The sequence below is a fragment of the Meriones unguiculatus genome, chromosome 8 (genome assembly GCF_030254825.1).
Source record: "Meriones unguiculatus strain TT.TT164.6M chromosome 8, Bangor_MerUng_6.1, whole genome shotgun sequence".
Taxonomy (NCBI): domain Eukaryota; kingdom Metazoa; phylum Chordata; class Mammalia; order Rodentia; family Muridae; genus Meriones; species Meriones unguiculatus.
Genome location: NC_083356.1, coordinates 66,662,219 through 66,686,979, shown reverse-complemented (window position 1 = coordinate 66,686,979; position 24,761 = coordinate 66,662,219). Strand labels below are relative to the sequence as shown.

Sequence of the window (24,761 nt, the reverse complement as noted above, 5' to 3'; positions counted from 1 at the left end):
AACAAGCACACAAAAATAATAAAACATTAAATCCCAGACTCCAAAGATTATCTGACCCTAGGCACCTTGAATTACTGGCAGCCTTTTCAGAATTCTGGATCTGGGAAGGTAGGCATGCCTTGATATGGGTACCCATGGAACCAGGTGTTTGCCTCCTGGTTAGACACTCTGTGCCTATACTATCACCTGAAAGCAACTGCCTGACATTTGGCATTTTTCAATATGCAAACAGCTCAGACTCATACACATTTGTGTTGTCAATATTCAGTGACAAAAGGAAAAAGAACACATATGTGGAATGAAACAGTCGAGCAGGACAGTGCATGCAGACACAGAAGCAGAGATGCTCCAGGGCTGCCCATCTTGGCAGAGAAGACATTCAGGGAGGGAATGGCTTCCATGCTTACTTCTAGTGCACACTTCTGCCTTATTTGTTGCTTCCACTCTTGGGGACAGGTTTTTGTGGTTCTCAACCAGAGTTAACAGCATTTCTGTTCTGTTTATGCAAGTAGTGGGTGTATAGCCACCTTGAAGGTGGCTCTGGGCAGGATGTTGGGGCCCTAGAAGCAATACTGATTCAAACACTACACAGAAGTGTTTGCACACACAAAGGAGCCCCCAACTATGTCCAAATCAGCAAGGGGGCAAACATCACCTCAAGGCATGACCCTGAAAGATGACATGGCCCGGCAAATTCCTAGCTTGAAATGAGGAAAGAGTCTCACTAATAGACACGGTGGCCAAGAGACACTGGCTACTAAGCAGCCTCCAAACGAGAGGAGGAGGCAGCCCCTCTCTGGGACACTTTGAGCAAGATGAGGAGGCAGCCCCTCTCTGGGACACTTTGAAACTGTCTGTTCAGCTTGTTTTGAGAGACAGAGATTATAACAATACAATGTTTGCCCAACTTAAAGGAGCCTGTACTAAGATACCTGGTCAGAGAGAATAAAGGCTCCCTGTGGTAGAGGCAGGACAGAAGACAGGGATGGTGAGGGAGCACTGAAAATAATGGTGTAGCTGAATGATGTGGGGTATGAACTATAAAAACCACTACTTTGTTAACAGAAGTGCACACCCCTCTCCCAAGCTTTTCTCATGGATACTCCGGAAGTGCTCAGAACTGGACAGGACAGCAAGAGATAGGCAGCCTTAGAGTACCATGAGGATAGATAGCGAAAATTGCCAGATGCCCCAAGGACGGAGTAATGAGCGAGGCGGCACCATGGCAAGCATGTGCAGGAATGGCAGGGGACTACAAGCAAACATCTGTGCAACACGTACTTTCACCTCTGGCTTAGTCATCCCACTGGTGGTGAGAGTACCTGTCCTGTCCTCCCAAGATCCATGGTTTCTGCCACACAGGAAGTAGCACCGCTACCAGGATTGTCCTTACTCCACTAAGCCATGGGTGTAAGGATCACCGACCTAAAGAGGACACCAGTCCCTAGAGTACAGTAAGCATTGCAAGGCACTCCCAACAAGGATGACAAAGCCCTGTCACCCAAGCCCACCATGGCCTCTAGTTAGTCACAAGACAGGGAGAACTTGTTCCTGAATATCACCTGAGCATAAAGTCCAGACCTATGGACACCTGCTGTCAAGTACCATACAAGAAGACAGAACCTAGAAGCTCCAAATCAGCTATTCTCTCTCTTTCCTTCATTCTAAATGGGGCAGATTGTAAGAGGAGGCAGAGAGGAAGAGACAGACAGACCGACCTCAGGTGGTTATGTGTACTATGAAGAGGAAGATAAAGGACAAGGAGGTGAAGATGTCTGGCCTAGCTGAAGGCGATAAAGCATGCCATGAGCATTTCTGCAGTATTCATGGCATCTCCTCAAAATCCACGATTTTATAACTCCAGTTATAAAACCCTACATGAAGTATTTGGCCTCCATAATAGGAATATAAAATATCTGTCTGCATGGATAAACTTCCATAGTCTCAACAGAGGATAAGCTGCTACCAAGTTCCCTTACTTTCTTCTTAAAACCCTCAAGGACTTAGAAGAGGCTTAGTGGCACTTGAGGTCCATAGGAAGGTGACCAAGGCATGCTCACATATGTATGATCTGCAAATAGACACAGATGGGGATGCATGTGTTCTAATACACTGGGGCATAGTCTCCTCCCATTCAGGCCCTACACAAACTGTTCTGAATCATGAAATCCTAGTCTCTAAACCCTCCCCTAAAGCTTATGCCTCAGTTCTGACACTCTAAGAGAGCTTGTCTACAAAGGATAGCTACCATTAGAGTATGGTGATTCAAAGATGTTCCCTGTCAAGTCTTGGACATTTGAATACTTGAACAGCCACAGAATATTTGAGCAGCCACCAGCTGAGGCTGTCTGGGGAGGATTAGGAGGTGTGGCCTTGCTAGAGGAAGTGTATCATTAGGGGCAACTTCTGAGGTTTCAAAGGGATTGCATCTCTTTGCTGTCTGCTTATGGTTTGATATGTAAGCTCTCAGCTGCTGTCCAGCATGCCTGCCTGCCACCATACTCCTGCTGTTATGGTTATAGACCTACCACTTTGCAGTGGTAAGCCTCAAATAAACTTTTATTTCTATAAGATGCCTTTATCGTTTTGTTTTATCACAGCAATAGAAGCCAAGACTATGCACGGCATCTTCGTGGAGGCCACCTTAGCAAGGCTCAGTGTTCTCTTTGTTGGCAGAGCAAAAGAGAGGTAAGTGTGCAACAGAAACCATGGATTTACAGGGAGGAGCACCAAACACATCTTATAAAACCCCTCAAATTTGACGAATTTCAGCAGGAAAATCTGCCCTAGGTACTGCCCACCACCCTTACCTCCCAAAACCACACTCCCTCTCCTCAGACAGATTGGAGGAACATCTTAGAGGTCTTCAGAAACCTTCACTGCTTTAGAAAATACACAGAGGCCAGAGGTGAGTAAGCACAGCAAAATCTTGCTCATGCCTCAGATGGCAGTGGACAGAGCCCCAAGACAAGAGAAGAGGAGCAGAACAAGCAAGAGAAAAGAGGTATAAGAACTGTTTAAAGTCATGAAACCAACCGTTTCCTATATGTGATGTTTTCATGGATGGGTATTTGCATATTATTTACAAATTGGGGTGGTTTGAGCAGCAGGTACACAACATACAGACGGAGACATGGGTTTTCGCATTGTATGTTGGTTGGATGACGTGAGTCAGCAGGTAGGTTAAGGTAAATCAAGAACAAAAACAGGAAACAAAAGAGAAAATGAGTCATCAACACAAGCAAAAACTCAAACTCTGAATACTTAACTAGAAAACGCAGGATTTTGTTAAACCACATAATTTTCTGAAAGTGTATCCATTCAAAGGATGTTTTTGAAATCTATAGGTTATGCAGACAATGAGATCCATTTGCATTTTTGTTTGTAATGCAAATCCACAGATGAGTCACCAACATTTATTATTATTATTTTTTATTTCCAGGCAAAGAAATCAATGTCAGTTTTATGAATACTTAGCGCCCTCTTCTAGGCACTCTTAAAATATCTATTGATTTTTAAGTTGGGGATGGAAACTGACACTCAAATTTTTGCCTAAAAAAGGAGGCACATTTGCAAAGAAAATATATAACATGGTTTCAAATGAAAAACACACAAACAGAATACTGGTCAGCTAACATGATGGCTTTCCTTTCTTCTCATCTCTTCTAAGCACAACAAGAGCCAGAGTCTGAGCTCCAAGATCAAGTAGTTGACACGCAGCTGAGTTTTTGTAATACCTGGCCTTCTGGCTTCCCAGCCTCCAATCAGCCCTGCTGGGCACTAAGGTTTGTGATGCTTCAGACCAGACCATGCACAGCCACAGGCTGCCATAGCTAGCCATGCAGCAGCACAGGCACACAACATCCGGTTATTTTAGCCTCTTCACCATAGGCCTCTGCCTAGAACAAAGCTAGAACACCAGTGATATCAGTTTCTAGCCCTTGCCTGCACCCCTTTTCTTAGGTATTTTTAGAAATCAGCAGTCCAGGTCTCTCTCTAGGAAAGGAGCTGCACCCTTGTGGAAACCTCACCACTGCTAGTGGTTGAGAGACCAGTTGAAATGAAATGGCAACTTGATGTCTTTTCAGTTTGTGCTTCTCTGATTACAGATAAGGTGGACTGCCTTCTCCTAGGCTAATTGGCCATTTATGATTTCTAATGTGTAAACTGCCCAATCATACCTTTTATAGTTGTGCGTATGTGTATTTTTTTTTTTTTAATTCACAGAAAGTCCTTGTTTCTTAGACCTACTTCTGTAGCCTCATAGGCTGGCTCCTGCTCATCTCCTTGGTCACTACAGTTGGAATGTCTCAGGACTCAGCCACTTATCCTTTATTGACCTCATTCAGTCTTACACATCTAATGATATTTTACATACACACTACCACAAATTTCATGCAAACAGCTTGGTTTTCTTCACTGAACTCCAGATCTACTGATACAACAACATTCAAGGAAGTCTACCAGGAAACTAAAACCTAAAAGTTCAGCTATATCTCAAACTTCCTCAGTAAACCTGTTTCTGGAATACTAACATCATTGACCACATCAAACATACATCTTTTCCAGTTTTCCTGGTACTTAGACCACAAATTTCATGTCACTTTTGCATCATCTTTCACAGCCACAGATGGTTCAACCACTGTTCTATCTTCAAATTACAAGTTAGAATTCAATAGTTTCTCACCCACAGTTCATCTCGCAATTCCACAGCCTGATGTCCCAACAGAAAAGTTCTAGTATACATGGCCCACAGGCCTCATCATGTCAGGGCCAGAACCCAATACTGTATTCACTTATTTTCTGGGAGGTTTCCTAGAAACTTCCAGAAGTTGGACAATCCCCGACCTCTCTCCTAGGAGTCTTTAGCAACTAACAGTGGTTGATAAAGACTCCCTCAACTTCCTGTCCCTTGACAGAATGACAGGTATGTTTCACACTCAGAACTCTCTATAGGGAAGCTTCTAGTAGTGAATACTTTCTGTAGGTGGACATTCTGCCCTCTGGCACTCACTACTTCCCTACCAGTATTACCAAGATTAACTTCCAAATGAAAAAGTTGCACTAAACTCTTGCCTTAGGACAGTTCTGGGAGAGCCCAAGGGAGACAGCTATTTGTTGCTGTGGCTGCATCATGCCTTATTCCCAACTAAAAGCCAGAGGCATGTTTAAATAGCCAGATTATATTGTCCCTCTGTACATGACCTTTTACTTAAGATAGAAGTCCAAGTTACGTTTTTATACAAGACTATGTACTTCCTGCTCATAATGATAACACCATCTCCTGCTATCCCCCTGTACAGCACAGTGAACAGAAGCTGAACCTTAAGGGCCTCCTTCCAGGCAGGGCTGGTTTTTCTACATCTTGCTTAACAAATAATTCCTATCCCAAGGTCTTAGGGATAACCTGCTATATTTATTTTATGAGCTTCAAAGTTTTAATGCTATTTAGGGAGAGAAGGAAGAGAGAGAGAGATGGAAGAGGGAGAGATGGAGAAAGAGGGAATGAGATGGAGGGAAGGAGGTAGAGAGAGAGACAGAGATAGATGTGAACTGACACTGACTTCTGCACATCTAACACATCAGTCTCTCAAGTGTTCCAGGTGCTCCCATGGGACAGTCAGCTACATCTTAGTACCTGTTTCTCTACAGAAGATGGTGCTGATTCTAGGTTCCTAATTCTTTCCATTGATTATCACACTAATCGTGATCTAATTTTACGAATGTTCTTAATTACCCCAGTTTTACATCAATCCTCACTTACTGATAGGGACTGATCATGCCAGGTCACATAGCCACACTAGTCCATCTTCCTAAGTATCTCCATCCTGAAGGGTTTCTGTACTTTCTTATACATTTTTAAAGCAGTGTGAAAATTTTTGAAGCAAATAAACAACAACAACAAAAAAGATTTTTGGTTTTTTTCAAGACAGGGTTTCTATGTGTAGCCTTGGCTGTCCTGCACTCTCTTTGTAGACCAGGTTGGCCTCAAATTCAGAGATCTGCCTGGCTCTGCCCCCTCCCCAAATGCTGGATTACAGGTATGCGCCAACACACCCAGCTAACAAAAAAGTTTTATTGTGATTGAGCTAAAGCTGCTTATTAGTTTGGGGAAAATCAGTAATTATAAAACTGAAACCAATAACATTATATATAGATCCATTTATGTAAGTGTTCTCTCTTACCTTTCAATACAGTTTAATGATTTTTATCCATAAAGATTATGTACTCATATTTTGTTAGGGTTATGGCCAAGATGGTTGGCCTTGTAATAAAATGTGACTAGACATACTGGAGTAACTGGAGTCCATTTAGCAATCTTGCTAAACAATCTAATTGGATTAGTCTAGGATTTGTCCATAAGTAGTAATATCACCTGTATATAATAAATTTTGCTTTTTCATTTTCTAATCCTTATATATGTTATTATTTTTCTTGCCTTACTCTTCACAGTAAATACTCACTGAATATCTAGCAAGTGTTAAGCACTGTTCTAAACCTTAGGAAAACTACAGGAAACATCCTCATGAGCTGACATTACTACCACTGAAGAGACTAAAACTGAAGCTGGGCACTGAAAAGAAATATCTTAAGCACTGTCTCTTTCTAATCTTAAAGAGCATTCTTCCTAAATTTCACCATTATATTGGGTTGGCATAGGACTTCCCCCTCTAGTTCTATTTTTATTTTCCACTTAACAGTTTACCAACTCAGAATAGGACTTTTGCCTTCTTTTCTTTTCTTTTTCCTATTTTGTTTCGCATGTAAGAGGCCAGCAGATTATCTGTGCCTTATTGTAGCTCTAAAGATATACAGGCTGGCCAACAGACTTTTTGAGGGTGTCATATGAGAGAGCATCCATGGCCCTTCTAATATGTTCAAATGTTTCTCTTAGCAAAGCTTCAGTGTGAAAGTATCTCAAGGTATGAATAGGTATTTTCTCTCAAGTTTTTAAAATTTTTTTATTATTTATTCCTTGACAGTTTAATACAGATATATAATGAATTTTAGTCATTTTTACCCCATCTCTCTCTTTCCTTCTCTATCCTTAGTCTCTCTCCTACTTTGATGTGACCTGCTGAGTCTGATTTGGGTGCTTGGATAGCCATAGATAAAAGGCTGTTTACTAGAACATGGGCTACTTTGCAGGGGCTACACCATTAAAGAAAACTGTGCCCCTTTCCCAGCAATAGTTAACCACCAATAGAGTCCCTCAGAGATAGAGAGGGCTGCATGAGTCCCAATCTCTAATGAAATCTTTAATGGCTCAATCTTATTCACATGGGTAACCACATTGCATGGGGTCTCATGTGTATAAGTGTTCATGAGAATGAGTTTCCAGGTGTATATTTGTATATGCATGTAGAGGTCAAAGGTCAACCTTCAGGTGTCATCCTCCTTACTTTGTTTTTTTGTTGCTTTATTTTTGCTTTTTTCAGACAGGGTCACCATCAGACTGACCAGCACAGAATCCATAGAACAACAACTCAACAACAAGCAAAGGAGGTACATGGAAGAGAGAGGTCACAAATACTGGGGTACCAAATATACTATCCAGAAGAAAGGAAAAAACACGAAACAGTGAAACAGTAGCCATAGCACTGAACATGTGCTTTATGAAGGTGTGAGTGCCCCATGGAGGTACTGGAGCTCTCAGCAGCTTTCTAGGGCCCCAGGGTGGGCTTTGTGCTCACCTTCTCTTCAACTTTGGGATCAATATAAGCCCTATTACAAAGGCTGGGGAAATTCCATAAAGAACACCCAAAGCAATGGCAGTCACTTGATTGAAAGGGACTTCCTCATGCCAGAAAACCAGCATTGCCAGGCAAGGACTTTCCATATTGGCCAGTGTACCTGACCCTAATTGTTGTGAAGGACAGAGCTGCTGCTAAAAAATGGACAAGAGAGAAGTCTGCCTGGGATTTGGAGTTCTCAAGGTCTTTTCGGATGCCATGGCCAGTTTTATCCTGTGAGTGCACCATCAGACTAACCAGAGACAGACAAGTGAACATCAACAGGAGCAGTTCAGGGGAAGAATACGATTGCCTTATCAGGCCAGAAACCAGAGCAATAGAGGCTTGGCCATCTGTCTGGGACTCTAGATATGAGTGAAGAGACACAATGATAACATCAGGTCAGCTTGAACTATCACACCAGAAGGCTCCAGTTTGTCTTCCAGGGAAGCAGGAGGCACTGTGTGAAATATGCTACACATACAACATGAGCTCTGAGTAAAGTAGGGCCAGATAAGAGCCTGCACTCTGGTATGTTCCTGTGACAGCGGCACTGGTGGTGTCCCTTATTTCAACAACAAATGCAGCCAGGGCCCACTTCACCTTCATACATGCACAGGGCTGTTGGGCTACAGACTGACCCCTGGTATAGCCCCATACAGTTCAGAGATAAGATCCTACAGACACCTCTCTAATGAGAGGCCTTTACCACTTCACCAGTACCTGGGAATGGCTCAAATCCTCCCTTCTTACTTGACTCAAAATACATTTTTTTCTCCTTCTCCCACCATAGCTGTTTCTATCCTTATCTACTTTTTCTTTTTAAGGAGTAACTTTTACATAAATATCCATTTCAGTAGCTGCTCCTAGAGACAAGATTTTCTATGTTTACAATTTAATATGTCACATTAAAAAATATTGCTTTATGATCCCAACTCTGAAATCTTTTGAGTTTATACCCTGATATTAGACAATTTTGGGGTAGATCCATATGGTTCTTTAGTATCTCTAAATAGAAAAGAGACTTAAAAATAAAAATTCTTGCTGGTTTACAAATTCTTACTGGATTTGGCTTATATTCTTGATACCAAGTTGTTAAATACAGCACACATGTGCATGCACACACAGATCTTAAGGTGTCTTCTTGGTCAGCCGTTAAAATGGAGCTCTGGGAGATTCTTAGGCAACCAACCTGGAAGACCTCTGAGAACCACTTTAAAAAAGATTTATTTATCTTGTGTGAATAAATGTTTTGTCTGCATGTATGGCTGTGTACCCTATGTAGGTCTGGTGTCCAAGGAAATAAGAACAGGATGTCAGATCCCCTCAAACTGGAGTTACAAATGGTTGCAAGCCTCCATGTGGGTGCTGGGAATTGAACCGAGGTCCTTTCCTAGAGCAGTCAGTGATCTTAACTGCTGAGTCATCTCTCCAACCCTAGAACTACATTCTTATCTAAGAAGAACAACTGCTAACACAACACCCATCCATCCAGCTCTATCTCTGGAGAACTGCAATAACAGCAACTGTCCTGGAATTCCTAGGGGCTCAGGAGAAGGCAGGTACAGTGGAACCTGGGGACACACCTAGTTCTAGGGGACGACCCTCTAGAAGGGAGGCACTTTGGACCCTGGATGGGGGACAGGAAATGCTACTTACCGCAATTTCTGTTACTAAAATATCAGTAATACTTCCCAACACAGTGACAAAGTCAAAGACGTTCCAGGCATCTCTGAAGTAGTTCTAGAGAGAAAGAGAGCAGTTAGTGCTGGTGGTAAAGGCTTACCCGGGCAAGGAGCTGTGGGAGGGGGGGCTACTGGTCAAGAAAGGGTCAAGAGTGATAGATGCCTAATATAAGGCCAATGACAAACAGATAACACTTGCAAGCATGAAATACTTCCAGCCTGGGTAAGTGCATAACTGAGAGCTAAAGGTCCAGAAAAAAGAATCTCAGACTTGCATGTCTCCCAGCTCACGGCAGGGCAAGACTCAAGCAACTGAGGGTAAAGCAGATCGTCCTTGGGTCCCCTCACAGTATCACATGTACTGTAAAGGCCGCTCAAGAGAGGGGAAGAATGCTAGAAAGCAGACCATCAAAAAGCAAAAGAGAAGTTGAGGCACATACCAGAACACCAAAGGCAATGATCTTCAGTATGCATTCCATAGAGAACATGGATGTGAAGACAATGTTCAGGCATTTCAGCATCAGCTCGTACTCATAAGGTGCATCATAGAACTGCCCGGAGAAATAAGGGCTGATGGCTGAGGACGCACTAGCCTCAGTACTCTAACTGGATGCAATATAACTTCCTGTCTACATAGTGGGTAGAAAAGTATCTACAGTCCACCCATTCCTGGCTCACCCCTTCCTTGCTCTTTCCAGTTCTTCCAGAACTTTTTCACTGCCTCATCTACAAATAATAGAGAATGGATCCCATAGGCACCATGCACTGGACAGGACATGAGGCCACTTGGTTCCAATATGTGTCGACAAGAAGGGAACCACCACTGGGCTTCAGAGTAAGACCTGCACCTAAGTTTTATAGCACTTTCCTCCTAATTCAAATGTTCCCCCTCTAGACAGACTTCCTATGACTGGGATAGCTAAAATTTGCAAGATCCATAGTGGTCCCTCCCAGGATTACAGAAAGAGTAAACAACTGCTTGGGAAGGGCTTTGGCCAATCTAGTCGCAGAGAAGAGACTCTCAGACATGTTGAGCTGCCTGCAAGTTGTGCAGAGAGCCCTTCAGTTACAGCCTTTGTGAGTCATCAGTCATCACCTACGCTGATTTTTTTTTTTTTTTTTTTTTTTGGTGATACAGCCACATTTGTTAACCCTGCTTCTGTAACCCTCACTCATAATCCTGTAAGTAACCCTGATAAAAATTCATTGGTTCACCTAACTAGTGTTTGGTAGAATTGTTACTTGTTCTGTTATGAGTTCCATATCTGGGGTGAATGAAGGTGGGGTGGGGGTGGAGAGAGAGAGAAAGAGAGAGAGAGCACACATGGCAGGCCTCATATACCTTCATCATCAGCACCACTGTGTTGAGGGCTATCATGGCCATAATGAAGTACTCAAAGGGTGGAGAGACCACGAATGTCCACGTCTTATACTGGAATGACTGCTTGTTTTGAGGCATGTACCGCGTCAGGGGTTTGGCGCTGATGGCAAAGTCAATGCAAGCCCTCTGCAGGAGAAAAGGACAGCCATGAACATGAAGCATTATTCACTACAAATGGAACTTTTTCTTACCATGCCCTCTCAGGGCCCTTCAGAAGAGTAGGCAGGAGAGGCACTTCAGCTTCCTCTAGGTAGCCCCAACTGACCTGTACAGTATCTATTTTCAGAAAGAGGCCCTGCCTATGCCAGCCATAAGCTACGCCCATACAGAAGGAAGACTAGTGATCTTGCCCAGAGTACCCAAATCCCAGGATCCACACATCTACCTACCTCATTCTTTTCCAGGCTGCATTCTGACATCACCTTGTCCCCCTGTTCCTGGAAGGTGATAATGATCAAGGCCACGAAGATGTTGACAAAGAAAAAGGGGAAGACCACAAAGTAGACCACATAGAAGATGGAAAGCTCCATCCGAAACCCAGGGCTTGGCCCCTGCTCCTCATAGGTGGCGTCCACAGAGTGTTTCAGCACCCTAGGTAAGGGGAAAGCAGACTTCAGGAGAGCTTCCCAAAAAACTTGGGTCTGCACCTCTGGGATGGGGTTCAGGTCTGAACCTCAGAGATAGGACACAGCTCTGCAACTTGGGGATGGGGCTTAGGACTGCACCTCAGGGACAGGGCTCACATGTGTACTTCAGGGACAGGGCACAAGTCTAGACTTCATAGAAAGGACTCAAGTCATACCCAGGAATGTGGCTCATATTTATATCTTAGGGATGAAACTCAGTTCTACCCTAGATGGACAGGGCTCTTATCTATACCACACCTGGCTGCGTTATGGGGTGGCAAGTAAGTAAAGCAAGCAGAGTCTGCCTCAGTCCACCTGTCTTGCCTAACTAGCTACAATCATTAGTTTGGCACTCACATGGGCCACCCCTCTCCAGTAGACACCGTAAACAGCGTCAACAGGGCCCAGAGCACATTGTCATAGTGGAAGTCATATTTCTTCCACTGCCTCGGTTGAGCTTCAACTTCTTCCTTCTCATAGTCCAGATACTGACCCCTGAAAACAGGAAACAGTAGACTAATCAATTCAGATAGCCATGTATCTGCAGGCAGATGGTTCCGAAAATTAACTAAGACCATTCCACAAGTAAAGAGACGTCTCCTCAATGACAGTGGTGAGACCAAATGCATTTCCAACCATTCTAGATGCAAACCCACTACCTATAACTCATTACATACTTTATAAGATTGGGCCACTCTGACTACCAAATATTTATCACTGAGATGTACAGACTATGGAACTAGTTGATTTCATTATGTGATTTTTTTTTAAATAATAAAAGTATATTAAGAGTGAGAAAGCCAAATATGTAAATGCAGTGTCAAACCTACAAAATTCTTTAAGAAAACACATGACAAATCTTTATGACCTTGTATTTAGGAATGGATTCTTAGCTAGATACTAAAATCTTGAAAAACAAATGGGGGAAAAAAAGGTAAAATGGACTTCAGCAAAATTAAAAACTTGTGTGTCTCAAAAAACACCATAAAAAGTAAGAGAGGACTGATGAGGTGGCTTAGTGGGTAAAATGAATGTTGCCAAGACTAAAAACCTGAGTTCAATCCCTAAGACACATATAATAAAAGGAGAGAAATGATGACTGCAAGTTTTCATCTGACCTCCACACAGATATGATGGCATGCACCACCATCTCCAAATAAATATAATAAGCCACTTTTAAAATAGGAGTTCTCTTGGTGCATGCTTTCAATTCCAGCATTCAGGAAGCTGGGGCAGGAGTTCCACCTCAGACCTTGGAAAGAGAGAGACAGAGAGAGAGGCAGGAGTTCCACCTCAGACCTTGGAGAGAGAGAAAGAGAGAAAGAAAGAAATGGAAAAGATGATCCGAATAATCAGAGAAACCATTGTTAATCTCTGATCAATCGGAAAATTTGTATTTAAAACATGTAAAATATGAATAAAATCAACACCAAAAAAGACAACCTAATTTTAAAATGAAATATCTGAATAGATATTTTGTTCAAAAAAGTTTAACAAAAGACCAACTCTTATATGAAAACACTCAATATCATCAATTAAGAAGAAAAAAAGCAAATATAAAATACCCTGAAGTATCACTTTATTCCTATTAGGACAAAAAAAAAAGAAAAAGCAAGCAGAGTGGGTGAGATGGCTCAGCAGATAATAGTGCTTGCCAAGAAGTCTCACCGCCACAGTTCAATCCCTGGGACCTACCTGGTGGAAGAAGGGAGGTACCCTATGACTGCACACACTGTTCTATGCAAGTGCCACACTACCTTACACACAGAGAGAAAAGTAGTGAGAAACTAAAATAAACAGAAACAATGAAAATAGTGTTGGTAAGGATGTAGAAAAATTACAACTCTTAGTAGAAATTACAGAATGGGCTCGGCCACTTTGAATACTGTGCAGCATCTCTTAAAACAGTAAAGCAGTTATCATATTACCCAGGAGTTCTGCCTTTAGCTATACATCCATGAGAAATTAAAACACACATCAACAAAACAACTTGTACAAAAACACTGATGGCAGCATTATCTGCAACAACCAAAACAGAAACAATCCAATTATCAGGTAACAAGAAACTCAACACGTGAAATGTGGCACAACACAGGCTATAGGAAGGACTTAGGCACTCACACTAGGGGTGAACTTCACACCAATTGAACCTCAGTTTACCTGCAGTCCCTCTCCAGCTCCTTGGATTCATCAGTGCAGTAAAAAAACTTCCCTTTGAAGAGCTGTACTGCAATGACGGCAAATATGAACATGAAGAGCATGTAGACAATCAAAATGTTCAAGACATTCTTCAGAGAGTTCACCACACAGTCAAACACAGCCTGCAGGGAGAGAACAGACACACACAAGAAGAGTGAACACACAAGGCTGAAGCCACAGTGGAACTGAGTGGTCATAAGGGAAAGCTCAGTCACTGAGAAAGCAAAAGAGATGGGGGCTGAAAAGGAAAGGACATGGAGGGGATGAAGAGAGGGCACAGGACAGTTACAGGCTCAGGGCCTCAGGGGCACTGAGGCCCAGACTCACAGAGGCATCCAAGAAACCCTTAAGACCCTCTAACGGAGGGCCACAGAAGGCACTACTCAAGCCACCTTAAGAGCTGTCTTTCTTGAAGGGAGTGTCAACCTGGCTACTAGAGGCTGGAGGTACCAGACCAACCACCTGGGTGCCCAAGAGAACTGGCCTTGCAATATGCTGGAGCCTGTCCATAAGAAGGAGCCAGAAGGGACCAGGCCTGCACAAAGAAGATGTCCTGACCTCTGCAGTCCTGCTTTGTCCCTGCCCAGCAGTAACGTTGATATGTAGAGGACTAAAGCTGCAAACAAGGGGCCGTGTCCCTGGGGACCGTGGAGTAGAAATCTTGAATGTGCTCAGGTTCTAAGTGTGACTCAGGACCCTCACCCTGCTCCCAGAGCTGACCTCCCTTTCAGGCGCCCCTGAAGACCCACAGCAACCTCTGGAGTCACTAGTTAGCATACTGCAAACGCTGCCAGCCCCTGGGCCAAGGAAGCTGCAGGCCCATTCATGTTGTGCACTCTTTTCCTGCTGCTTCCAAGTACAAGTTCTGCCTTGGCCCAGAGACTCCCTGATACCTTCCCAGTTCACTTCCCCACATCTCAGGCCATTCATAAGAACTAAGCCAGCTTTCCCTTTAACTGACACTTTGCTAGTGTCTCTGAGGTTTAAACGTCCAAGCAGTTGAAAATCTATTGCACAAGTTTTGAAAAGCTAAAGGAGTGAAAGCATAGAAGCATTTCGTTCTTAACCTAAGCTCACTAATTATTAAATTAGGTTTATACTCCATTTCCTTCATCCAGGAACTCAGCAGTGTCCCCTGTCCTTTACTAAGCCCAGCAGCTCCTTTCTAGAATCCCTGACTCCTGATATCTACCCCTGCACCCTTTGTCCTCTGTTCTTCCCTGTTCAGCCATAGTGCTGAACATGGTGATGGAAGCTAAGGAAGAGGAGTCCTCTGCTGAGAACAGACGTTCTTGGAGAAGAGCCTTAGAATTGAGCAAGATTTGCCCCCTTGTACAGGTAAACCACTTGTGAAGACACATGCACCCGCCCACACACATCAGCGCACTCACGCACACAGCACACATGTGCCCACACACAGTGCACCCCACACACACAGCACACATGCACCTATACACAAGTATACCCCCCAATAGCACACATGTACCCACACACCAGTGAACCCACACACATAGCACATTCCTTAAGCCCCAACTCCAGACTCCAACCTTGAGCTTAGGCAGCCGTTTGATGGTCTTGAGGGGCCTCAGGACGCGCAGGACTCTCAGAGACTTGATGGTGTTGATATCTTTCCCTTTGGATCCTCTAGAAGGGAGAGGTGGCTGATGCTGGCAGGCAGAGTGCTGGGGTGAGTCCAGCTCCTAGCCAGCCCACCTGGCCTGTTTAATAAGGCCCTGTGCCTTTCATCTCAGGCTCCAGGAAGAGAACTTAGCCGGGGAACTCTTCCCAGGGTGGCATGAGGACAGTGGGTAGGATAGGGCCAGTGTCAAACCAGAGCAACGTAGCCAGTGAGCAAGGAAAGCTGATTCCTCATGTGGAAAGAGCCCATACTCTTGGCTGTAATGGCTACTCCCACCTGCCCAGGGGTCCTGATAGATACCTCCAAGCCAGCAGAGTAGAGGCCTATGAGCCCGCCTATTTCACTAGAACACTACTGAGCACTAGAAGAGCCACCAACATGCTTGCCACTATAGGGAATTTACTGCCTTCTGCCCTACAGGCCACCTGACTGTCATCAGCTGCAAAATACCCCACAAGTGAGCAAAAGGGAAGTAGAGGGACAGTAAGAAAGACATACAAATACAGAAGCAATGCCAGAGACTGAAGTAAAGAGGATAGAGAGAGAAGAGAGAAAAGAAAGGAATCAAAGGCAAAGGAGAGAGGAGGAGGAAGGAGTCAGAGAAGGGGAAATGAGGAGGTTACAGAGAGGTAGGGAGTAGGAAGGAGAAAGACAGACCCAGAAAGTAGTGAGATGCCAAGATGATCAAGAAAGTAGCATGCAAAAGGAAAGAAAGAAAGAAAGAAAGAAAGAAAGAAAGAAAGAAAGAAAGAAAGAAAGAAAGAAAGAAAGAAAGAAAGAAAGGAAACTCAGGTAGGGGGCATAGAAAATTAGGCAAAACTCCAGGTAACAGCAGCAAGCTAGAAAGTCCTGGACACCAGAGCAGATACCAATACTCTCTCTCCCTGGAGGAGTTTGTAGATGGCAAGAGCAAACAGTCAGAGGCCAGGCCTGCAAGGCTTCCTGCATATGGGGAGCCCTATCCTAGCCAACTCAGACATCACTTCCCACCCAGATCCCTGAACAAGCGTGGCGGAGTCTGCCCAGATGGCTTCCCTTAGGATCCAGCAAAATTCTAGGATTAACAGAAAGCAGCTGCATATCCCAAGCCTTCTTCACAGGAAAGGGGGGATTCGGCCCCGACACTTCTTTCCTCAGCCCCACATCTCAGAATCAGCTCACTGTCCTCAATGCTCATCATGGTAATACAGCCTGTAATCCCAGAAATATGGAGGCTGAGGCAGAAGGCTCACAAGTCTAAGATCATGCTGGGCTGGCTCGGTTACAAAAACAACAAAACCTGCCCCTGTTCCACTCAACACCTCTAATACCCACCTTTACCCATCTCCCTCTGCAGTACCAGGACACAAACGAGTCAGGATGGGTGGCAAAGGAAGAGGGAGACTTCCAAGAAGAACTGAAGGCCACTCTCTGAGCTGAAGCCCCCCTCCCTTTGCTTACTCAGAGGCCACAGGCTGAGTCCCATCCTTCCCCTGCTGCCATCTTGGAGCCTCTCTGACACTCTGCCTAGAGTCTTCCAGGGCCCTTGCTGATACTCTAGCAAATTTTCTTTCTTTCTTTCTTTCTTTCTTTCTTTCTTTCTTTCTTTCTTTCTTTCTTTCTTTCTTTCTTTCTTTTGTTTTCCTTGTCATAGCCAGTGTCATTAAGACACCCAGAGGAGACACTAGAAGGTACTGGCAAAAGGGAAGAAAGAGAAAGCTGCATTTCCAGAGAGTAGCTACTTGGGAAAGCACTTCAGGATGTATAGCATCATGGGCTGTGGTCACTCACTACTGACAGCTCCTACCCAGACTCCTCACTGCTCTCTAGGCTGATTATCCAGCCTCTACTACTTACTTAGATAGCCTGCTCACTGAGGGCCTCCCTACCAAGGGCTGACCATGACCAGACCAGACCAGTCCCTGACCAGTCCCCAGATGCATGGCAGGAATGATAGCCTGGGGATGGCTCCTAGTAGGTAGCATGCAGCCTGAACAGGGTGAAGGTAGATGAGCAGGAGTGAGGCCATGATGGATGGGCCATGATATTAGGCAATATGAAGGGAAGGGGAAGCATTACCCCATGAAGCTCCTACCAGAGTCCAGCAAGAAGAAGACAAAGAGAACAGAGTCAGTGCTGTGGGAGGCAGAACACAAGCCTCCACTGGCCCACCCAAGGGCCAGAGAAATACAGACCCTCCCCTTGAGGTCCTTCTTGTCTCTAAATCTCATCCCACAATTTCCCCTAGGTCACCTTATACCTGGCCCAACCTAGACTCCCTATCAAGGGTCTAATCCCAACTATCGCCAAGCTAAGTGTCACAAAGACTAGAATTGGAGGGAATAGTCTCATCCCCCAATAAATAATGATTTCTACCAGTTGGGGAAAAAACACACCAGTCCCTGGGTGCTCACCTCAGAGCAGGTAAGCAGGTTTCAAGGAGCAAGACTGGTGCCCCAAATCCAGAGGCCTGCCCAGCCAGCTCCCAGATCACAGGGAGTGTCAGGAACAGATGGCCTCAGTCTTCAACCCCGCATCCCATCCCAAGAAGGCAGGACAGACCTGCTTGTGCAGTTACAGAGCTTCAGATTAAATAGGAACCCACACTTTCTCTTTTCACATCCTCACACCCCACTGTGGTTCTGGCTATGGATCCAGAATAGCTAAGGTTTACTTACGAGAAAGCAAATGCCACCAGGGCTCCGCTGACAACAATGAAATCCAGAATATTCCACAGGTCCCGGAAGTAGGCTCCAGGATGCAGCAGCAGTCCCAAGTCTATCATCTTAAAGGGAGAAGATGACATTAGAGTATATGGTAAATAAGGAAAAGAGGCAGAGTTATGGTTCTGAGTGTGTGTGCAATACAAGATCCACTGCTCAGACCACACTACACACTGAGCACACTGTGACCTCAGTGCATCTCAGACACACTCTATGCATCCTCTGAGAGGGGGCACAACACAGGTCACACTCTTAAATGGCGTGCTTCAGTAGGGCCTTGACCTCGATGTCCCTGTAGTCTGAGTCCTACCTCAGTCCAACCTTCCTGAAGCTCTACTGTGGTAAAAAGCCCCCTGACCACCTCTCTAGCAACAGAAATACTCCCTTAGAGAACTCATATGGCCCTGACCTGAAAGCTCAGCTCAGGAGAAAAGAACAAGCTTCTCAAACCTTCATGTCCTAACTCTGTCATTTCAGCTACAATGATTTGGCAAATACCACAATCCATTATGCTCAACATCCTCATCTTCAAAATCAGCCCAGCCCTTCCTCCCAGACTGCAAGTATACAAGCAGCAGAAGCAGTATATTAGTCATCATTTAAGTGCTCTGTGGACAAAGCCTCTCCGAGCTGACCACATGTACCTTCAGCTTCACTGATGTGTACACATGTGTGGTTCGCTGCACTGAATGCACATCTGTGTATGCCAGACATGGATGAAGGGCACCTTGTAAAGAAAGTAGAAGTTGCAATGGCATGCAGACTCTCGGCTTATCAGCAAATCTCTAGATCCTATAGAAATTTATCATCTAATACTGCTCCAGCCATCTCTCTTTAAGGTCTTCTTTTATTCTGTGCCTTGTCATATGGCTCCTTTGCGGCTATGAGGCAACCTTGGAGGGGAGGTTGAGTGTGAACATGTGCATGCATGCATGTGTGTGTGCACGCGCATGCGCACATGGGCTCTCTCTCTCTCAATAAAGGCCAAAGTCTCCAAGCTTGGAAGGCAAGTACAGTAGGATCAAGTACTTTAACAGCATTCCATGGACAGCATTCCATGACCCTGAGGACCCTTTGTGGCTGGTAAGGATTTTAGCCATCAAAATACATCATGCATACATAGCCCATATACACATGCTCTGATGACTAGGCACATCCCTGATGCACACATTACATGTTTCCACATAAGCTGCAGGAGTCAGTGCATCTCACCTTTATGACCATTTCAAAGGTGAAGACTCCTGTAAAGATGTAATCCATGTACTTTAAAACCTAGAACCAAAAATGGGATTACTTTAGGCAGGCCTGAATCTAAAGCCAGAGATGCATCACTGTCTCCTAGTGCCCCACCCCAACCCCAGGTCTTTGAGCAGAATCACCTGACAACAGGGCATCCCTCTGGGAAGGATCCTTTGCTGGTTGCCCTGCTAACTCTACTACATTTACAAGACAAGGACTAAAGGAGAAAGGCTTTTCCAGACCTTTGGTCCTCATACCCCAGAGGGAAGGAGGATGTCTGATGGGAAAATTAGACACCAGCACTACTTCACCCCTGTGGACCCTGCTCTGTATGTAGCAGTAGCCCAGTAGTTCTGACACTCACATTGTTCCGTGATGAATCAGTCCGTACAGGATCTTCAGCAGCCAGGGCAATGCTGCTCAAGGCAATGACCACAAGAATCACCATCTCAAAGTACCGCATGGTCACAATGTAATGACAGAAGCGACGAAGCCTGTGAGGACAAAGCTCAGGTCACCACAGGCCAACACCTGAGTATGTCAACCTCTCCTACAAGAAGGGTTCGCTGGCTATCACAGGAAAGCATGCCAGCATCAGAATGGAGCTTTCTCCCTTATTTCTGTGGCAAAGAAATAGTCAGCAGCCAGGTGACTGTTTCTGAGTTTCAAAAAAAGGCATTTCAGGGATCAGCAAACTGCAATTCAAGGACAGATCTTATGTCTGTGAATAATATTTTGTGGGAGCATAACTGCCTCCACTCAGTTGTATACTGTCTGCAACCCCAGAGCAGATGAGAGCAACCATCCAGCCTTTCACAGATCCTGAAAAGCAGAGGAAGTGATCCATGAAGAAGCTATTTTAGTACCCCAGCCTGGTAGAAAGCAGGCCACAGATTTCCCTAGAGTGTCTGGGCCTGTGGTGAGTGCAACTTGTGTCTGAGCATCCTGGGCTCCACATGAGCACACCACTCTGTACTTCTTCCCACATCAGTTGACCAGGACCTTCGCTTAGTTTGTACATTACTTTGAATCAAATGAAAAAGCCATGTTCCTGGTTACACGAGGCTCCACTCCATCACCACCGAGCAGTGCAGAGATAAACAAGCCAGAGTCAGTTACCAAATACTGAAGCAGCCACTTGTCCAGGCCAGAGGCTGAACCCAGGTGGCAGACAAGAAAGAACAGCCAAGGACCCAGCAAGTGAAACAGACGTCTCTCCTATTACCACCAAAGCCTCAACAGGCTCCACAAGCCCACCCCTGCCACCAACCCCTCCAGACGTCTCCCCCAACTCCACATCCCCAGGGATGTCTACTGTCAAAGCTTGCAAATTCTTAACCACCACCCACCTACTTTTCTCCTCTTTCTCTGTAACCCTTCGCTTATCCTATAAAGCTACTCTTCCCAGGTCCCCAGCAGCATGCTGGCCTTTAATCCTCTCCTCTTCTAACCCAGTTGCCCAGCTTATAGCTACATTTCCACTGTTCAACTGTGCTTCCCGCTCACCTGGCCACAAGATGGCCCCAGATGTCTTCCATATGCACCATTCAGCAGCTAACTCAATGTCCAAAGCTCAGCCAGACTCCCAAGAACACTTCTAGTCTCACTGGTTGCCCTGCCTTTTGTCAGCAAACAGAACGCATATATCCCTGACACCTCCCTTCCGTATATTTCTAATTCACTGTCATGTTATTTTTCTTTTTTGCGGGGGGAGGTTCAAGATGGGGCTTCTCTGTATAGTCTTGACTATCCTGAACTTACTTTGTAGCCCAGGCTGGCCTTGAACTCATAGAGATCCACCTGCCTCTGCCTCCCTGAGTGCTGAGATTGTAGTGCCTGGCTCATAGTCTCCATCTGAAATTTCCCCCAAACATGTCGCTTCCAAGCCTCTACTCTTAACTACGGAAGTTGTATCTCATCACAGCTTTCTTGTCTACTTCTTAATCACTCTTCCTTCCATATTCTTCCCACCAATGGGAAGCACTGAACTGTGGGGTGGTCAGATAGAGCCCCACTGTGCAAAGTCCTCCACAAGGCAACCAAAAATGAGCTTCTCTTTCATCCTCCCAACTAGAGCCTCCTTCTTCTGGGCCATCATAAACACCACTTCATCCTAATTCATTTATCCTTCCCTGAGACATCACTGCCTTCAGGACAACCCGTCAACCCTCTCCTGCCTGCACAGGAATACCAGAACCTTCCCATCCTGCATCTCTGCTGCATAACAGTTATCCGTCTGCTTCATAACACACCACCACTCCAAGTACAAGGTACGTCTGTCACCATTTGCTCCTACCCCCTAGCCTAGCTCCCCTCCCCGCCCCCGTTTAACTCTCACACTGCTGCCCACTCGGGCCAGTTGGCTTTCATACATCATTGACCTCTCCGTTCTACCCAATGTTCTCCACCCCGTTCCTCAAGCATTTGAGCCAGTCTTCCCTCTGAGGCCCTGACTTGGTCTTTCTACTGATTTTAACAGCAGCAGAAGCCTACATCCCCTGTTCCACTTGTTTCTCTCCTCTACTTGCCACTGTCTGGTATATTATATATCACTGTATCATCTTGCTTGTTTGCCTTTCCCACTAGACCTTGCGCTTTAAATAAAGACAAGTCTTGCCTGTCTGTATGTCAGCATATGCAATGCTGTTTGCATGTGAATGTTATTTGAATTAATGAAGTACCGAAATGGTGTATGAGTGATAAATCATGACTAACATGAGAAGGAACATATAATGGCAACAGTAAGAAGCTGAATGGAGTAAGCTGTGTGTACAACAAACATAAAAAGGGTCCTGTGTGCAGTAATGAACACAACAGTGGAGAAGGAGGTTGCTGCCCAGGCTCTGGAAGTAATTTTCTGGCATCTGATCTAGCCCCCACCACCAAAACTACTGGCTGTGTGTTTATACGAGGCACAAAACTTTATGATTCTGTGCCTTTGTCTATAAAATCAGGTGACAAATGTGTCTCACAGGGCTGCTAAAAAGGTCAATAAATGTATAGAATTAGTCTCTACAAGGTGCATAACCCATACAAGCTGGCTAGTATGCTCAGACACTAACAGCAAAAAGAGGCAGGACAAAGCCAGGCCATGAGCACTGAAGAGACTCACAGGTTGGTAGGGCTGAGACAGAACATGGAGCTGTATGGAACGATGGGCCGGGGGCCTCTTCTCAGCACATCATCAGCCTCGGCCTCCTTCTTGCCCTCTGTTTGGCCTTCCAGGTCCATGTTACCACCTACAAGGACACAGGGCCTCAAAATTAGGCATGTACATACATAAAGCCATACCCCATGGGTCTCTCCCAGCTCCATACCATGGACAAGTGAGACAGACTACCATATGGCCAGCCATGGAAAGATATTTGGCTAAGAACACAGCTTTACCAAGCACAACACGGTCAAGGCAGTGGGGACATCACTACTGCTAGAGACAGAGAATGATTGGATACAGAAATCCTAGCAGACTCTGCTTGCCTCCTACACTGTGGCGTGAGAGACACCATCGTGCTACCACTCCCTTGATATGGACACCAATGTGTCCATAGCCTAGTGAGCCCTTCCCTCTGCCTGGGAGATCTCTGGGCAGCAAGACAGGCTAAAGAAGGGGCTTCCTGGAACCTATAAAGCTGAACCCCATCATCTAGGTCTCCCATTCATCACTGCCTCTCCACTGTCCCCTCCTCTGCTCTCTCTATATGCCCCCCAATTTTGTGACCACAAGCTCAACTCCCTAGGTTATAAGAGTGACATCCCTTTTAGGGAAGCTGGTCATCACATGTGGTAGAAAACAGCTATAATGAAACCACAGGGCTTGGCTCCAGAGCTGCAGTCACCCACCTCCAGGTACTTTAAAGCAAACACCATCAAATTTTCCTGCTGGAGATGTAAGTTATATAGTCTTCTGAGACAATACTTATCAACATCCCAACATTCTATTAATTCATAAGATATTATCTTTGCGGGTAGAGAGAATCTTTTAAGTTTTTTTAATAGTAAAAAACAAAAACAAAAACTATAAAACATGCAACCATAGGTAATACACAAAGAAGGATACTGAAAACATGTCAGACTTTACAGGACACAAGAGGTACATGAAATAGAAAGTTAGCAGAGAAGAGACAGCACCATGTTTCCTGTCACAAGTGAGCCAAGTCACGGAGGAGGTGCTGTATACAGTGCAAGGCAGCACAGGAAGGCTGGCTGTGAGCAGCTTTCTGGCAACAACTATATTTTCACTTTTAACATTTAGAAAACATTTCCATGATGAGCAACACTTCTTTTAAAGAAAGAAGTATTATTTTAAATTTTGCCTTTTTAACTCCTCCACAATAAATAAAGCAAAGCAAAGAATAAGTAAACTAGGGGAAAAAAAAACAATCTGGAGTTTAGGAACTAAATTATTCAAAAGAAATTATATAAAGACACTAGAGCCTGGATGAAACTTCCACTGAGAAAGATTTGCCATAACAAAATTGTTGGAAAATTACATACAAATATGCATACAATAAAAATTAATGAAAAAGTGATGATGCCATGAACTTGAAAGAGAACAAGGAAGAGGTCCATGAGAGGCTCTGGAGGGAGCACAAGAGGAAAGGTCAAGATGAAAGCTACCAAAGACTCTGTAAATCTACTGTTTAAAGCAGGTTATTTAAAACAAGACAGTTTTTTTTTCCAAGACAGGGATTCTCTATGTATCCCTGGCTATCCTGGAACTCTCTTTGTAGACCAGGCTGACCTGGAGCTCACAGAGTTCCCCTCTGCCTCCTGAGTGTTCAGATCAAAGGTGTGTGCCACCACTGCCCAACACAAGACATCTTATTAACAAGTCAATACAGGGAACAGAGGACGCTCAAGCAGAGTAGCTAACTGCAGACTGGGTGGGACAGGGAGAGAACCAGGACTGCAGACATGTGTGCCAGACACCATTGATGTGTCTTTTCTTTCTTCCAGGTCAAAATCTGAACTGATCTAAGGAATAGCTGTGTGGGAAAATGACTACTGGGGCCAAAATGGGATACCCAAGCCTGTCACTCACAGTAAGACAGGGCAGAAATGGCCTCCTTTATCAAATCACATCCCAGAAGTGGCTACCCTGAGCATGACTGAGCCGCTGAGGAGACAACATGTAAGTCCTTCTGACAAAAACTACCACATTTGGACCACAGAATCTCTATAGACTAAGAGAAATTTAAACTAATGGAAGCCTGTTTTCCTATACATCTGGCATGGCACTGGTTAGGTGCTGTCCTTAGAAAGGTGAGTTAGTCTTCTGTATGGACAATGATCTCACACTGCCACGTGAGAAAGGGAAGGTGACTTAGTAATTACATAAATAAAAGAAGAAAAGAAGAAAATGCCAACAACCCAGGAAGCCAGCCTATCACAATCAAGGGGCAGGCGTGACAGTCAGTGGACTGGTATCACTAACGACTTTAGATTTGCAATTTTTTTAGGTGACAAATATAAAATGTGAAAAATAAAGTTAATTTTTTAAAAAATTTCAAGCAATAAAACTCCAGAACTGGCTCAGTGCCACCCCCAATCCCTATGA

The 24,761-nt window shown here is 44.7% G+C and overlaps 1 protein-coding gene across 9 annotated transcripts in view; it reads right to left on the bottom strand.

Moving 5' to 3' along the window:
• Cacna1b (calcium voltage-gated channel subunit alpha1 B) overlaps positions 1–24,761 on the bottom strand; it is a 162,947-nt gene that overhangs the window by 31,893 nt on the left and 106,293 nt on the right. For all 9 annotated transcript variants that reach the window (XR_009593741.1, XM_060389664.1, XM_060389665.1 and 6 more), the window contains 11 exons: positions 22,317–22,443; positions 19,569–19,698; positions 19,178–19,237; positions 17,921–18,027; positions 15,172–15,268; positions 13,586–13,746; positions 11,783–11,920; positions 11,189–11,390; positions 10,761–10,925; positions 9,859–9,969; positions 9,393–9,476 (listed from right to left, as the gene is read on the bottom strand). Coding sequence is in view for 8 of the 9 variants with exons in the window: in XM_060389664.1 (XP_060245647.1) it covers positions 9,393–9,476; positions 9,859–9,969; positions 10,761–10,925; positions 11,189–11,390; positions 11,783–11,920; positions 13,586–13,746; positions 15,172–15,268; positions 17,921–18,027; positions 19,178–19,237; positions 19,569–19,698; positions 22,317–22,443 (1,382 nt within the window). In the remaining variant the exon portion in view is untranslated. The remainder of the gene's footprint in view (positions 1–9,392; positions 9,477–9,858; positions 9,970–10,760; positions 10,926–11,188; positions 11,391–11,782; positions 11,921–13,585; positions 13,747–15,171; positions 15,269–17,920; positions 18,028–19,177; positions 19,238–19,568; positions 19,699–22,316; positions 22,444–24,761) is intronic.